The following is a 17120-nucleotide window of genomic DNA, read 5'->3' on the forward strand; positions in this document are numbered from 1 at the left end:
CCAAATTTTCTTTACTTCAGAAAATCTGCACTAGCTTAAAAAAAATTATGCACTTTAACTGTAAGTATAATCATCTCGTGGTAACTTTCACAAAACGCTTTTTCACCTTTGTATTTGTGATGCGAGGAGCTTACAGTTGACAGTCTGTGTTCTGGCTTAATTCATGTTGTCCTTCCTATGTTGGAGTGCAGTGTTAGCTTTTTTTAACAGGAGATGACAAGGCACGGGTATGACAAGATCTCACAAGACGACGAAAAGGCTCCGCAAAAAGTTGGCTTTGTTTCTTATGTTTTCTTCCAATGGATGAGTAGTGTCTTCAAGACAGGCAAACATCGAGCGTTGGAGCAAAGTGATTTTTTACCTCTTTCAAAAGAAAATCGTACTTCATTCGTAACCAAAAATCTTCAAGAGAACTGGAGGAAGGAAAGGAGAAAATGCCATGAAACTGCGCGAGAACGACCAAAGCTTTGGAAAAGCGTCATAGGAACAATCTCTTTTCGGGAAGTAATGATCCTTATTTGCATGGGTATTTTTCGCTCATTCCTCCGTATTCCTCAACCTCTGCTCCTTGGATATCTAATTTCATCGCTGATGTCTACTGAGCCACAGCAGAAAATTTTCCTCTATGGCTGTGCGCTGGCTCTTGGTTTCAGCGCTTTGATGGAGAAACTGTCATCTCAAACGCTTATGTACAGATGTGAATTATTGGGAATAACCCTGAGTAGTGCTTTGAATGGTCTTGTTTATCATAAGGTAGGTACATTTGCTTCTGTGAATTGTAGAGGACGAGATAATTCAGTCGAGAAGCGAAGGTCTGAATAGAATCATTGTTTTCGTAAAAACGCACACAACACAACTGAGGATTAGCCCTTACTACGAGCCAGTTTTTGTTTGGTTTGATAACGACCAAAAGAAAAAGGCAAATTCCATTCCAAAAATAAACATAACACGATGAACAACTTCATGCTGGTGAGTGAAAGTCGACATTCAGTCCGAAGTAGCCAAAACTGAAACGTTTTCACGTATATATTAAAATGTTTACATAAAAGAGGCGAGCGAAGAAAGAGATCAGTAGCTGCAAGATCGACTTGAGCGAGGCTGTTTTGTAAAATGTGCCGTCTTGTTTTCTCGCGGACGTGTAAAAAGATTTAGGGTAATTAGATATTTTCAATGGGTGTTTTGAATTTGTCCCTACAGAGACGTTTTTCAGAGCTACTCAGAAAGGTCAGTGTCCCGAATCAAGTGGGTTTTCGGGGGGATATGTGATTCGCACTTTCTATTAACAATGGTGATAATGTATTTCTATTAACAATGATGATTTTTACGCCATTGTTTCACGGCTCGCTCGCATAATTGACCATATGTGTTGGAATGAAGCTGTAAACTCGGAGCTACTATATAAGCTCATAACATGATTGCTTTTTGCCAATCGGAAGGCTTGAAATTCAATAACCGTGCTCCAGTTTTTACTAGAAAGAAATCGTTCCTCTTTTCCAGACACTTTTACTCAGCAAAGACGGATTGTTCCAGTACACAACAGGTAAAGTGGTTGACCTGGTTTCAAACGATGTTCAGCGATTGGAAGGAGAGACTATCAAGTGGATCTTTTTTGGTTTCTTTACATTAATTGAGCTCCTCTTTATCCCGTTTTTAATGGTGTATTTCATTGGCTGGCAGTCTCTCATGGGAGTACTTTTTTTGTATCTTCTCCTTCCATATTTCGTCTTACTATCCAAAGGTGGTGCTGTTCTGCGCTTGCGTACAGCAGCGGTCTCTGACCAACGCATCTCTCTAATGAATCAGGTTGTTTTAGGGATACGCGCTATCAAAATGCATGCGTGGGAAGATGAATACCGGCAACAAATCAAGAAATCACGAAGGTATTTAAAGATATTATGAAACTGATAGTTCTGTGTTAAACCTAAGTTTCATGCAGGCTGTTTAATGCGCTCTTAAATGAAGTAATGTTATTCTTGTTCTTACTCGATTCCAATTTTACTTTTGGCCAAATGCAAGCCTATTTCTTATTTAACAGCCCATCATTTCCATATTTCGTGCGAAATTAGTTATTTTGCATGATCTTAGTTATTTTAGATGACACACATTCCATATATATATTGAACCAATAAGATCGCCAAGAACACCAAGACCATTAGGTATGTATGTCATAGACCAAACCGTTGTCAAAATATCCCATTTTTACTTCTCTTTTTTTCCAGAGATGAAATTGCCATTATTCGAAAGATGTGCGCACTTCGCACGGGTGTTTTGGCCCTAAGATTCACTTCAATCACCATTGCAACACTGTTCTCAGTCATAACCTTTGTGCTGACCGAAGAGACTCTGACACCATTCAACGTTTTTGTGTTGATTTCATTCAACAACATGCTCGGCACTTACCTTGGGTTTGCCTTGTTAGAGGGATACGAAGCTTATGCCTCGCTTGCTAGACTTCAAGAATTTCTCCTTTTGAAGAATTTGCGAGTCACTTCAAGCGATCGTTCAAGCCAAAAAGAAACAGAAATTGAAGATGAAAACCCATCTGAGATGAAGAGGAGTTCAGAAGATTCCCAAAAAACAGTGGGAGGTGCTTCCACTGCTGATGAATTACAAGATCAAAAGACATTACGAGTAAGAAATTTGGCGCACAAGCAAATGGATCAAGAAGACTCCTACACTCTTCAAGATATCGAGTTTTGCACACCTGCAAGTAGTTTAACAGTCATTACCGGGCCAGTTGGTAGTGGGAAATCCACTCTTCTTTCTGTGATCGCTGGTGAAGTTCTATGCACACACGGAGAAGTATCCTGCCGAGGAACTGTAGCGTATGTTCCGCAGACGGCTTGGGTATTCTCTGGAACCATACGAGACAACATTTTGTTTGGTTTGTCATACGATGATTCAAAATACACTAGAGTAATTGAGGCCTGCGCTCTGACTGATGACATCCAGCAGTTTCCTAATACTGATCAAACACTTGTCGGACAACGCGGTGTCGTTTTAAGTGGAGGCCAGCGGGCAAGGATTAGTCTAGCACGCGCAGTGTATGCTAATGCAGATGTGTATCTTTTGGACGATCCTCTGAGCGCCGTGGACTTCAGAGTTGGACAACATATATTTGAAAAGTGTATCAAAGAACTATTACGCAATAAAACTCGGATGATGACCTCTCATCACGAAGACCACATGAAAGACGCTGATGAAGTGATTGTGTTGTGTAAGGGGCGTGTGCTGGAAAAAGGAAGTTTTCTTGAGTTGCAAGACAAAGGAATCCTTAGTAACACTATTGACCCGCTCTACAAGAAGATTTCAAAACACAATACAGATGAGAAGTTTGTAAGAGAGGAAGAAAATGAAAGTGTTGGAGCTGCTGTCTGCTTCGCTGGAATGGAATCTCCGTCGAAAGAAACCAGGAGTCTTCTGATGCCAAAAGAAGATCGGGAAATCGGAGTAGTTTCTTCCAAGCTTTACTGGAGCTATTTAAGAAGCGGAATGTCTTATTGGACGATTTTGGCAATAATCCTTTTCTCCGTAACAGCTCAGGGTAAGACTTAAAAACAGCCTCTCAGAAAGAGCCTGCCATGATTGCCCAAATTTCATTTTAGAGTCCAAAGTAATCCAAGACTGCATTGCATTTACAGCATGCTTTACTTCTCTCTGTAATTAGAGGGTGTAAATGGGGTTAACTGTTAGCCGTAAAACGGCCAAAAAAGGCTGTTGGGCGAAATACTTGACAAATTTGAGCTTTTAGAGGTAAAAATCTTTCCTTTTTTCAATGTGTCATCTTGTGTCATGTTGCGGTAAAATTCTAACTTTTGGCCGTAGAGGCCCCTATCCCATGGAGACCCTCTAATTATTAGAGAAAAATATTTCTGGTCTCTAAATGAAAAAGCTGTGCAAGTGGGCGGAGGTCTTTTCTATTTATCCCATCGTGAAAATTTCAACATTCCCATCTGATATTGACCTACCAAAAAGGATTGAATTTGTTCTGATTTGAAATAAATTGAATCCAAAAATTGTTTCGGCATATATTAAAGTTAACACGGCAACCAGGTGGACTATCAGACATAGTTTGATGCTACTCTGGTTTGCAGATTTAATGAATGTAACCGAAGAAGTTACGATTCATAGACCCAACGTTTCGACACTCCTGTCTAGTGCCTTCATCAGGGGTGATCTAAACGCTGCAACAAGAGGTCCTTTTATATGATCACTAATTAGCGGCCTTTTTTCTGACGAGGTGTAAATAGGCGTCAGGAAGCAAACCGCCATTGTCACGATGTAAAGTAGCGTGGGTGGAGTTAATATGCCAAGCCTCCAAACAAAGGCGCTGGTGGTAACGCCGATTAGTGGTGATAATTTTAGAATTATCCCACCCAATTGTATGGTTGGTTAGGCATGTATGCTCCGATAAAGTTGAATTTTCCTTTCTGCAAAGAAAAACCGCTTTTTGGTGCTCTTTTAACCGTGTACCAAACTGACGTTTGGTCTCTCCGATATATTCGTTGTCACAGTCATTGCAAGGAATAGAATAAATGGCGTCGGTTCGTTGTTCTTTCTTGACAGGATCCTTAGGTTTGGCGAAAATATGCCCCAAAGTCTGAAAAGGTTTTTGAGCAACTTTAACGTTATGGCTATTCAAAATTCTCTTGATGCGTTCCGTAACACCCTGTATGTGAGGAATGACTGTGACAACGAATACATCGGACAGGCCAAACGTCAGTTTGGTACACGCTTAAAAGAGCACCAAAAAGCGGTTTTTCTTTGCAAAAAGGAAAATTCAGCTTTATCGGAGCATACATGCCTAACCAACCATACAATCGGGTGGGATAATTCTAAAATTATCACCACTAATCGGCGTTACCACCAGCGCCTCTGTTTGGAGGCTTGGCATATTAACTCCGCCCACGCTCCTTTCAATCGTGACGATGGTGGTTTGCTTCCTGACGCCTATTTACACCTCGTCAGAAAAAAAGGCCGCTGATTAGTGATCATATAAAAGGACCTCTTGTTGCAGTGTTTAGATCACCCCTGATGAAGGCACTAGACAGGAAAGTCGAAACGTTGGGTCTATGAATCGTAACTTCTTCGGTTACATTCATTAAATCTGCAAACCAGAATAGCATCAAACTATGTCTGATTGTTTCTTCATCTTTCCTATCGAGTGTCAGTGTGCGCATGTCTCGAAGGTACATCAAGTCAGCAATCAAAACCTTCAATCCTTTTGATACGAAAGAGAATAAGCACATGGAAACTTTTTGCCTTTACTTACTTTGCTTTCCCTTTCCACCCAGGGATGTTGGTTGCTCCCGACGTGTGGCTCTCGTTCATGATAAAGCAACTCCCTCAAGATCAGAAAGATCAATCAAACTTAGTTATCTATGGATGTCTTGCTGTTGTATCCCTCATGTTTATATTGACAAGAACATATGTATTACTCTCCTGCTTTTTGCGATGTTCTGAGCGTCTTCATGACAAGATGGTCGTTGCCACTTTACAAGCTCCTGTTTTATTCTTTGATTCAAATTCCGTGGGAAGAATCCTTAATCGATTTTCGAAAGATATCGGTTGGTTGGACGAGCAGTTACCAAGGACATTTCAACTAGCGATCGACTCAACCTTAAATGTGCTTGCATCACTAATTGTCCCGACTGTTACGAATCCTTGGCTTATTTTCATACTTATGCCATTGATTGTGGTTGCAATATACCTGTCCACGTATTATTTGAAGACATCCCGGGAAATTAAGAGGTTAGCGTCTATAAGTCGTAGTCCAGTGTTCTCTCACATTTCGGAGACCCTTGATGGACTGGAGACGATTCGAACCAGAGGGCGACAAAGTGATTTTGTGGATCAGTTTTACAGGTGGGTTTGCCTCGTCTTAATTTTAAAAATTTATCCAACTCGCATTTTGGCTTAGTACAATGGATTTTCAGAAATGAACTACTTAATTTGTAGAAATAAAAGAAAGACGTCATATCGTCATTTCCATAAATAGTTACTGCAAAGTAATGTATTTCCCTCTGAACAAAACGGGTACCCGACATCTTAGGCTCGATTTCCGCCGATCTCTAGTGTCTGATTCTCGCTCCTTCCCAAAAAGAGACGAGAAGCTGGTAAAGAGCCTATCGTCAACTCAAACAGAAGTTTTTTCCAAATGCCCTGTAAGTTCAAATTATCAAAAAGCAGTGAATAACCCACTAATTTTGACCTATTCACTTGCTTTCTTAAAGACATCATGATGTTCTGAATCAAGCAAACATCTTGGTAATGGCCGGTGGGAAATGGATCAGTGTGCGATTTGAAATTCTTGCATCACTATTTGTTAGTGCAGTGGCTTTTTCAGCTGTTATTATGTCTCAAGAAGCCGGTGAGTATGTATTAAAAAAAAAACCAATCCCTAATTCGATTGAGTGATCATCAGAATTAAGGTGATCAGTTAAAGGTGTGGTATAATGCACTCTCTTAGAACTGAGGAAAATCAGGGATTAATATTGTGCATAATCCTAAGTAGTAGTGGTCAATCGATTTGCAAAGTGGATTAAGTACTTTATTACATCTATTTTTGAAATTACTGGTGATCCTTACAATCTGATTGGCTCTCATCGGTGCGATTTTATCGCACCCATTTTTTGCTCTACATCGCATCTTTTCCCCAACAAACAGGTCTTCATGATGCCAGTTGCATGCAATTGCAATTGTCTGCACAAATGAATCTTCTCAGGTAAACCCCCTGTATTGCCTTGTTTTACTTTCCACGCGTGACAGGATTACTTTTTTGACTGTTCAGTGTGAAAAATCAGTTAAAATCTTATTTGCTTAATTCGTTGTTTCAATTTTTCGTCTAATTAGCTTTTGCTGGACTTGCCTTGGCTTACGTTGTTAAAAGACTTGGGCGGTGTCATCACGCCATCCGAACAACCTCAGAGGTTGAGAATCTAATGACGTCAGTTGAACGAGTTTTTGCTTATACCAAGCTTGAGTGTGAGCCTGGATATATGATAGAACGACGACCCCCGCAAAACTGGCCAAATAAAGGAAATATCACATTCAAAGAAGTATCGCTGAGATACTATCCGGGAGGACCGCAAGTGTTGAAGAATATCAAACTCAATATCAAAGGAGGAGCAAAGATCGGTGTTGCTGGCCGGACGGGTGCTGGAAAGTCATCTTTTGTGGCAGCTCTAATGCGCATGCCTGAGTCGTGTGGTGAAGTAATCATTGATGGTATTCCAATAAAAGCAATCAACCTCCAGGAAACTCGACGATGTGTATTTGTTCTTGGCCAAAGTCCAGTACTGTTCAGTGGATCACTGAGGAAAAATCTCGATCTGACTGAGCAGTTTACCGATGCAGATTTATGGCAAGTTCTACAAGATGTGCAACTGAAAGAATCAGTGAAAAGTCTTCACGGGCAACTTGATCATGAACTGTTGGAAAATGGTGCAAATATCAGTGTTGGAGAACGACAGCTGATCTGTTTGGCTCGTGTGCTGTTGCAGCGAAACAAGATCATCTTCTTGGATGAGCCCACTGCAAACGTAGATCCAGAAACAGAGAAAACAATCTTGGGCGTAGTGCGTGAAAAACTGAGAGACTCTACGGTCATCACTATAGCTCATCGATTGAACACCATCAAAGACTGTGATAAAATTTTACTTTTGAAACATGGAACGGTAGCAGAGTTCGACAAATTTGACACTATGGTGAACACAGAGGAATATGAGTTGGATGAAATGGCGCGAATTGTAAGTTCCAAAACAACGTAACTTCAAATCGCCTATGAACTTTTTCTCAGCCGCATTCTGTAATTCCTTTGTTAGCTATCTTTTGTAAACACACTTTGTTCACTATACACCAAACTTTATTTATTACGGGGAAGACCTTTAGCTGGTTTTTATATTTTAATTACTTGTGGCTCGTGCTACTTCATCATAAGTTCTCCTAACTGTTATTTAAATTTGTATCAAGAGGATCGCTGTTTAAGTATACTTGTCGACTAGTATCCTCATGGGGACTCATAATTTTTTCTTTGTTCCACGCTCGTGACAAGTCGAAACACATCTTTCTCTGTTTCTTTACCGAGCTTAAAACTCACCATCTCTCTTATTCTATATACAAACATAACGCTCACGACATCGCTGATCTTAGCAGTATGCAGGAAGCGTGTCATTTATGAACTTCGTAATGGGCCTCGCTCACCATAGAGTCTATGCGACTCAGTGTTACAGCATCGGAGTGTGGAATACGAAGGTCTGTGGTTCGATTCCTAATTGGGACTCAGAATTTTTTCTTTGTCCCACGCTGGTGACAAGTCGAAAAACATCTTTCTCCACTTGTCGACTAGTATCAAGCAGCTGTGTAGTAGCAGCTGAAATATTCCTTTAGAAATTTTCTTGTCCTCATTGAATTATTTTCCATATCGTTTTTTATGGGCATTAAAAATATAGGGCTTTCTGTAGTTTACGATAACGATCTCGACCTAGAATTTCGTCAGAATAAACTACTTGGAGAATCAAGTACAGTTTTGGTGTGACTGACAATCATTTTTGAAAGTAGATTACGGCCGAAAAGTAAGTTCTTGGGAATATTGGAGCTTGTGTTACACAGGTCATGACGACATGCCAGGAGAATAGAGAATTATATAACTGTAATCTTGGCACGACATGGCAAAGATAATGTTTGTTCTACCTGCTAATGAATCATGTTATGTGTAGGAGTGCAAAAAGTGCGAAGAATTAATCCTTAGGAGGCAAATCTTAGGGTAAAACAACACATCTTCGACAAAGCACGATCTTTTTCAAATGAATAGAGTAAATCCTGCGATAGTTAACTGAAGAGAGAAAAAAGTTGAAACTTGCGCTCGCCGTTCGCTATCATTTGAAAACTTTCTAGGCAAAACAAAATCCGTAACATAACTTTCTCTCTCAACACCACGACTGTATTAATCATTTCAAACGATAGGACAAGAAACTGGAGTTGAAGAATACGAACACTATAAAATGTTATTCGAGCGATGAACCGGCCCGAGGGTTTTTAATTGTTAAAGTCAATGTTCAACCGAAACGTGATCATTTGAATTAAAAACGGAAGCTAATATCAAACGACGATTGTTAAGAAAAAGGTTTGAATCTTCCTGGGCCTTAGCGTACGAGAAAACCCAGATAAGACACGACTTACCTCCTCTTCTTTCTCGGATCCTTTGTAGTTCGCTTCTCTTTTCAGTATTCGTCTTTCTACTTATGCCTTTCCTTGTTCTCTTTCGCGTTCCTCTCGCTGTATTCTGCCTATTTTGGCGTCCTTTCTAACTTTCTTGTTCGATTTTCTCGCCTCGCCTTACGCCGTTTAATTGTTGCTTTCTTTGGTCGCTCTGTCTCTTTCCATTCAGCCTATTTTCACACAAAACCCTCTCTCCACTAACTTGAATTATAACATGCGTACTAAAAGTAGCACCCCGTACGGACGCCTGAACGGTCGCAATTCCAAATTTTTTCGGCTTGATAGGTTACTACTATTCGTATAAAAATGGAGCTACGCTGCGCACGCTGCGAGCTCCGCTATTATTCGCTATTTATATATGACGACGTATCATTTGTATGGGGTCACCTTGAGTGACAGTCAAAAGAGAAATTATCAAGACGCTTCAACAGAGATATCCTATTACTCTACGCCTATCAAACAATGAGATACGTAGCAAAGATGAATTAATGCGCACGGAAACGCAGACCAAAAAGATACAGAGAGCAGTGTCAACTGGTGTTGTTGATATCAAGATAAGCAAGTCGCACAGAGTATTTACGTCATGTTGTGTAAGACGTGGCCCACTGTTTAGCAGTCTTATCTAGCTCCAAGATTATCGTCCAATGTCGGCGCTAGAGTTCTTCCTGGTTTTGCAACAGTTGATACTGGAACTATCAAGTTTCAGGAAAAGGTCGATAGGAGCAGAGAATTAATCATACGAGACGCTGTAAATGATAATACCCGACGGTTACAAAAAAACACCAAGAACCTGATTTCACTATTTATCAATAAAGGGCAAAATTACTGAGCGCTGATTGGTTGAGAGAGAGGGCATTTTTTCTTAATCGAGGGCATTTTTAGTAATCAAGAGAGGGCATGATTACCTGTTAATGATTGGCTAATCCGTTGCATTGCTAATCCGTTGCTTCCCAGATAAAAATAGACTGCGCGCGTGATTTTCCTTCGTATAAATTTTGCCCTTTATTGATAAACAAGTAATCCCATGAGACCTCGTACCATTAAGGATTAATTGCACTTGAGTTTTCAAAATTTTCCAAATTGCCCTCGTCGCTTCGCGACTCGGGCAATCTTGGAAAATTTTGAAAACTCTCGTGCAATTAATCCTTAATAGTACTTGGCCTCATGTGATTACCTATACTTATCTGAATAATTAATTAATTCCGATAAGTATATATTATTCGATTAATAAAATGAAACCTAACCAGTTTGCTATGAAGCTTTTTAACATTGGAACACAGAATTATACAGATCATGTTATTGTGTCTAATGATGGCGATTTTGGATGGGATTCATTTCATGAAGTTTAAACCGTTAAACATAGCATGATGAAACTTATATAATCCCCTATAATGACGGTCTGAAAACAGATAAATCAAGCGCTTCAACTTTACTTGATGGGTCTGTTAAGTCAGATCGAATTTTGAAAAGATTCGAAAATACCGAAAACAAATGGATTGACACTGGCATTTCGTTTATCACATATTTCAACGTTGATGAATCAGTAAGAATCAGAACGTCACCATCAGTTAAAAACTCCACTGGCAGAGAGTGGTATGGGTCTACTTTCAACTACGATGTAGACAAGAAGCGAGGATGATGCGGCTAGTGCGTTTAATTGATCTAATGGCAGGCGAAATTTAGTTTGTTGGTTATTGCTTTCATATATTTACCTCATGTCAAATTTTCGTCAAGTGACCATGAAACGACGTATTTTGCCTTAATAGAAGATTACATTTGTATCCCTTGGCTAGGCATGATTTATTACTAAAATTTTGGCTGAAACATTGTAAAATGATCAATAAACGATCACTAATTATTCTCTTTTGAAGTCATCTCTGTTCAAACCGATATACATTCCTTAAAAAGCATGGACTGTGTGCAGAACGCCAAGCCGCGGCCTGATAGATAATTATCCACCGAATGTACTTGTTCGGGTTAAAATTTCAAATACCTTACTTAAAAAAAGTATTAAAATTCGCGCAGTACTAGAATTCGCGCAGTGCTGGGTGCTCCAATTTTGGTATTGCGCGAATTATAATCTGCGCGAAAAACTTTGTGGTGTAATATTATAAATGCACATACATATACATACGTATATTTTTTAGTTCTTGTTGGTATTTTGAACTCACGCTTATTGTTATCATGAATTTTGCATAAATTTCATAATTTTGAAGGCACTTTTTGAGGGCCACCTAATCGCTATTTTATTAGGTTTCGACAAATATTGTAGTAATCGCTGATAAAAAATATTCATTATAAATGCGTTAATCGTTAATAGCTCCTAAACAAACCAAAAAGAACGAACACGAAAATTACTAGCGCGAATTTAAAGCTGCGCGAATAAGTCTTAACAAGATGCGCAAAATTAAATCGCGCGAATTTAAAGCTGAGCGAAAATGAGCACGACGCGAATTTTAGTACAAGTAAGGTACACAAGATTTTGTATCCACTCCGTTCGAAAACGTCAACTGCAAAGGATATGTGTTAACTTAGATCACAGGCTTTAGATAAGTACGTCAATTAGGTATCCTTCAACAAGTTTTAAGGACATTGAAAATTAATGATATTAAAATGGCTTCGGGGATTTCGAGACCGTTTCGCAGTGATTTTTATCAAATTATAAACTCTTTCCTTCAATATCTGGTTAGGCTCGCTTTTTTTCTGAGTAATAACGAGGAGTTCTTCCTTTTGTGGTTTGAAATAATGATCTCTTAAGGGTGCAAGCCCTCAGGAACTTAACAACGTTGACGCTCAAGGACTACTCATTCCAGGATCGTCGGGGAATACGAATATATTGATCCAAAGATTTTCTAGACCTTTCTGCTTCAACCAGAAAAACAACTATTCAACCAACTTTTAGTTGAAATTAAATTCTATTTGGTGGTATTGAACAGCAAAAGGTGTAAAACACAGTGACGGTTTTTATTGAAACTTTTGTGATGGCTCCCCTTAAACCTACAGTCACATTGACAGAAATAAATATTTTTGATAGCCCCCCTTAAAACTGACCGGATAAACTCATGCCCCTAGTCCTCCCCAAGAAAAAATCGCCATAGGCCCCATTTTCATAAATGGTGAAACCTCTGTTATATACCTCTTGCCTGAAAAATATAACTCTTTTGAGAGGAGTATCTCCATAAAAGATATGATGATGGTTCACGAGCCCAAGGGAATGCGATCAAAAAAATTCAGAAAAGAAGAAAATGGGAATATAAAAATGGAACAAAAACTAAATACTGAAAGAAGGTATGTCTTTCAAACCAAAATATAGGGGAAAAAGTTGAATATGCTCCAGTTCTTATTACTACTTTTTCTTTACTTTCTTAGCGTCTACGCCCAAAAGGCTAAAGATGCATTTTATGGCTGTGAGAAAGTCGAGAAAACATTTTGGCTTTGTAGTTTACTCATGTTTTACAAACGGTTAATTTACAGCAGCTAAAATAGATGGAAAGTTCACAACTTGCTATGTAAAAGGGGTACCATTTGTCAGTACAAGGTATACAAAAGGGGTACCTTTTCTCTCAAAAATGGTATACATATATGGTATTGGACCTTGGGACGGAGCTTAACCATAGAGAGGCAAACAAATATGGAGTTACTCCACTCCATGAGCTTGATCATAATGAAAACCAAAATATCAAGAACACGCACATTCCTCACACTATTCTCCCTATTTTTTCCTTTGCTATTATGATTTTCAGCAAGAGAAAATTATGGGAGAGAGAGAGGGAAATGCCCAGTCTAGTCCTTGGTATATGTGAATTTCACCAAAGTTAATTTTAGACCAATTGAACGTGTAACCCAATGTAGACACCCTTCTCAGGACAGGGTCTACAGAAGCTAAAATAACCTCCCTTAAGTGGATATTGAAATAAATCAGTACTAAAATCCATTCCGAAAATGTCTTTAAATTTGCACAAAAATGACTAGAGAGGAGAAGTGTGACATCATATTACCATGGTAAAAAAATTTCTGAATCACAACTATAGCGATTTTAAGCAACGACGATGGCGACGGCAACGAGAACAGTTTAAAAGCAATAAGTTTATATTAGAAAAACAACAACTTTGCATATGCATCACCCCTTAGCTGTTGTTGCAGGAATGCAACATGATTATTTCATTTGCAAATTCTCTTTTTGAGTGAATTTTCGGTATGTTGTCATCCAGAAATTTTGCTACCATGGAAAAGTGACGTAATGACTTCTCCTCTCTATTGTAATAATTATAATTAGTAAATCGCACAGTTTAATGACCATGCCTTGTAATGAGGGTGCCTGCTTTGGGGAGGTGAGGTAGCAGATTCTTTTAATGACACCCTTTTAGCTTGTTTTATTTCATGAACTTGAGCACTGATTTAATAAGGAGAAATAATATGTGGGTCACTGATGATAAACTGCAAGACAAGAGTTTAAAGAGGAAGGAAAGGGATGGGGCTAAGCAAGGAACATGAGTACTGGCACATGCATGCCCATCACATGCATGCCCATCACATTCTCGCCCTATCTTTCCCTCTCCATTCCTCTCAAATACCTGCCTCGTAGGGTAGGTCAATTAATAAGAGAAAGGTTAGAAGTCCTTCATCTGTAATTCAAACACATCAAATTTAGTGGAAAAAGTCAGAAACTCTTTTTCTCATGTTTCAAATTTTCACTACTGCCTAACAATCTTTTAGTATTCTTACTATTGTCTCTTTACTTGACATCTATAAAAAACATTTACCATTTCATCACAACTCTTTCAAGTCTGCTCTAACTTTGTGGGGACTAACTAAAGGGAGTTGAGATAGTACTTATATTGTAGGTTAATTTTTGTGCATAATTGATTACAGCATGGAGTGATCTTACTTAACCTGTGAAACAGATACTAGCATCTACTGAAAAACAGCCACTTGCAAACAAAGGAAGACAAAGTAATTAGTGCATAATAGTGCACCTAGTATTCTACTACCTATTTCAAGGGTTAAGTAAAATCACTCTGACTAGTTTCTTTCAGTGTATAAATAAATTTTCAGCCTTAGTGCAGTTTTCTCTGAAAAAAAATTATTATTTAAACAGCCCACTGCCTAGTGGAAGAGCATTTTAAAATAAAACTTCGAAATAACATTGTCAAAAGATATTAAGATTGTTTAAGGACAACTTTTAAAATTTCTTTGCAAAGTTGATCTTCAGGATCAGCCATGTTTTCAATTAAATTAAAATGATCTACTCCAGAAAGCCATAAAAAGGAACTTTGTACACCATGTGACTTCAAGATCTCATCAAATTCTTTTGACTGCCGAATGAACTCTGGAGATCCATGCTCTTCAACCACAACCAGTGTAGGACAGCAGATTGTGGGAGATACTTCCTTAAGAATTGTCAGGGGGCTAATTTTTGCAGCGGAATCTGCATCCAATTTTAATGCATCATTATTGCTAGTGTTAACCAAGGGAACCAAGTCAAAAATCCCAGAGAGTAAAAACATGCCATGAACAGCTTGTGAAACTAACCCACCCTTGTTCCAATTTGCAAGTGCCATCATGGCAGATAAGTGTGCACCAGCAGAATGTCCACATAAAAACAGTTTTGATTTAGGAAACTTAACAACAATGTGCTCTAGTGCAGCTTGGATTTCAGTGATGATCTGTTCCACACTGGCCTCTGGTGCAAGATTATAACCCAAAACTACTGCAATACATCCAGCTTTTGTCCATGAATTACTGACAAAACTGTACAAATCTTTACTACCTTGCTGCCAGTAACCACCATGAATAAACACAATGACTGGAGCACTATCATGGTCATTCAGTGGGGGATAAAATACATCCATCTTGGCTTTACCTTCCCCATAAGGTACATTCAGTTCAACATTCAAACTTTGTTTTGTTTCTTCACTGCATTCACCGCAAACTTTCAAATAATGCTGAACTACTTTGTCTGCTCCCATGCGCTTATTCCACCGGCTAGGTGAGTAATACTTCTCAAGCCACTCCCTCGACTTATTACCCTCCATTTCTTTTGTTAACTGTTCTTCACACTTAAGTGTCCTCTTACCTAGCAGCTCTCCTCAAAGCTTTCCCTTTATGTAATCTATATGAAAGAACAAGAAATAAACAATAGAACCCCACTAACTCATCAATACTCACATACAGCACTAGGTTAGGAAAATTTAATTATTGTAAAGTATACAGAGCCACTTGACTTGAAGGATTGGTTGCATTTAAAGTGGTTTTATTTACTTTTGCTATTAAATATATTCCAAACTATATCAACTTTTTACTTATTGACCAAATCACTGCTTCAAATCATTACAAATGAAATGTTCGGCTTTTATAACCAGCAATTATTACAGCAAATGGGAAATTACCTTAAACTGCGTGACTTGGAAAACTTGGAAAAAAAACAGCGATATTACTAGCCTGAAAAAGGATTCTAGAACGTCGATTTCACTCTAAGGGTGATGACCTAGAAACAAAGACGCAGAAAGAAGTCACACAATCGATGTTTCTTGAAACCACACACGCATAAAAGATCACATTACAGCACAAATGATCCGCAGGCTCCGAATTTGGCGTGTCAAATTGCGAGTGCTCACCTACCCTGAATGATCAACTTAAGAATATTATAATCCTGCGACGAACTAACCTGTTTTTCTCTGTTTTGTTTATCAAGGATATTTCCACTTTAGAAGAAGAGTGAAGAAGAAAGCAGTAAAAGTACCAAGGGGCTGAACAAGCGGTTACCAAGCAGTGTTACCCAGGCCGTTTCTCCCCGCGTATAAAACGGGAGGACTGAACAACAACAACAACAACAATAAATAATTACATCAATATCAACAGCCCGCCCAATAACTTTATTTATCCTCGGTTTCTCAGCCCGGACTTAAAAGCAAGATTACATACGTAAAAAGTAAGACAAATAGATATATAAAAACTGGAACCCCGGTTCGACTGAATATTCAATTTGCCATATTAAAAATATTAATAGACCTGTCCCTATCAAGGTCTTGGAAGCCAGCGGAAAGGAAAAACTACAGTCTTTGCAAGTACGAGGGTCAGTATACTGACTGAAACTGGACCTCTAAAATAAGCTAAGGAACTGCCTTCATCGACTATACTTACTGACTGTTTATTTGTTGACAAACAGAAAAAAAAGAATTATGCAACGCAAGAAATCTTTCTAGATGTTCACATTTAATACATCTTTGCCACTGTAAAAAATAGCCTGGATGGCTGCTAGCAGGCGTTTGAAGGGAAAGGAAGAAATTGGGCACCCGAGAGAGGAAGGAGAAAGGGTGTCTCTCATGTGCCTAGCGCGTTCTTGCGTGCTCGATTTCTCCCCTGGCGTCTAGGCTACTTGAGAACACTCGCCACGTTGACTTTGTTATGCAAGTTAAATCAGTTTATCATAATTATATAATATATAATTGTCCAGTAGTTTAAAATCGAGTAGAAACATTACTCAGTAGAAGCAAATACACTGCTAAATTATGCAAACTATTTCCCTGTGAGCAAGTTCTCCGAGAATCGCAAGCAAACTAGATTCAAACCCGAGGCGCAAATGTTCTGTGAGTTTCTTGCGCGTGTGCATGCCCAGTGTTTGCTCACGGTCTAATGCTTAGTCTAATGCAAAAACTACTTTCTTTTCTTAGTCTTTATTATTAAACATGGTCCCTGGATCTCAGATACATGCCTCTGGCTGTGGTCAGTTGACTTGCTTCTGTTTTGATCCACCATAAAGCGCATTGTTTCCGATATCGAAAGCTCTGTTTGCCTGTTCCCTGCAGCCCTCGCCACATACTCCTGGGAGTTTAATTGCTATGTTCACTTGATGATGGCTTTCCTGCCTAGTTTCCCTGATTTTAGCCTTTTGATAATTC

The 17120-nt window shown here is 38.9% G+C and overlaps 2 protein-coding genes and 1 pseudogene across 3 annotated transcripts; 2 read left to right on the forward strand and 1 right to left on the reverse strand.

Moving 5' to 3' along the window:
• The first annotated feature begins 213 nt into the window (after positions 1-213).
• On the forward strand, positions 214-6728 carry LOC131771686 (ATP-binding cassette sub-family C member 4-like). The gene is made up of 7 exons (XM_059087537.2): positions 214-753; positions 1198-1224; positions 1498-1880; positions 2220-3544; positions 5295-5865; positions 6234-6370; positions 6667-6728. The coding sequence occupies exons 1-7, from the start codon at positions 214-216 to the stop codon at positions 6726-6728; spliced, it is 3045 nt and encodes a 1014-aa protein (XP_058943520.2).
• A 465-nt stretch (positions 6729-7193) lies between these two features.
• Positions 7194-7769, forward strand: LOC131771685 (ATP-binding cassette sub-family C member 4 pseudogene; annotated as a pseudogene).
• A 4877-nt stretch (positions 7770-12646) lies between these two features.
• Positions 12647-15977, reverse strand: LOC131771595 (kynurenine formamidase-like). 2 transcript variants are annotated; one of them, XM_059087409.2, is made up of 3 exons: positions 15887-15969; positions 15609-15706; positions 12647-15331 (listed from the first exon to the last, which is right to left on the reverse strand). In XM_059087409.2, exon 3 carries the CDS (start codon positions 15252-15254, stop codon positions 14379-14381), a length of 876 nt encoding a protein of 291 aa, XP_058943392.2. In that variant the 5' UTR covers positions 15255-15331; positions 15609-15706; positions 15887-15969; the 3' UTR covers positions 12647-14378. The 2 variants fall into 2 exon arrangements, with proteins under 2 accessions (XP_058943392.2, XP_058943393.2); XM_059087410.2 differs by lacking the exon at positions 15609-15706 and having other exon boundaries at positions 15887-15977.
• Between the last annotated feature and the right edge of the window lie 1143 nt (positions 15978-17120).

This window comes from Pocillopora verrucosa, chromosome 1, assembly GCF_036669915.1.
Source record: "Pocillopora verrucosa isolate sample1 chromosome 1, ASM3666991v2, whole genome shotgun sequence".
NCBI classification, from domain to species: domain Eukaryota; kingdom Metazoa; phylum Cnidaria; class Anthozoa; order Scleractinia; family Pocilloporidae; genus Pocillopora; species Pocillopora verrucosa.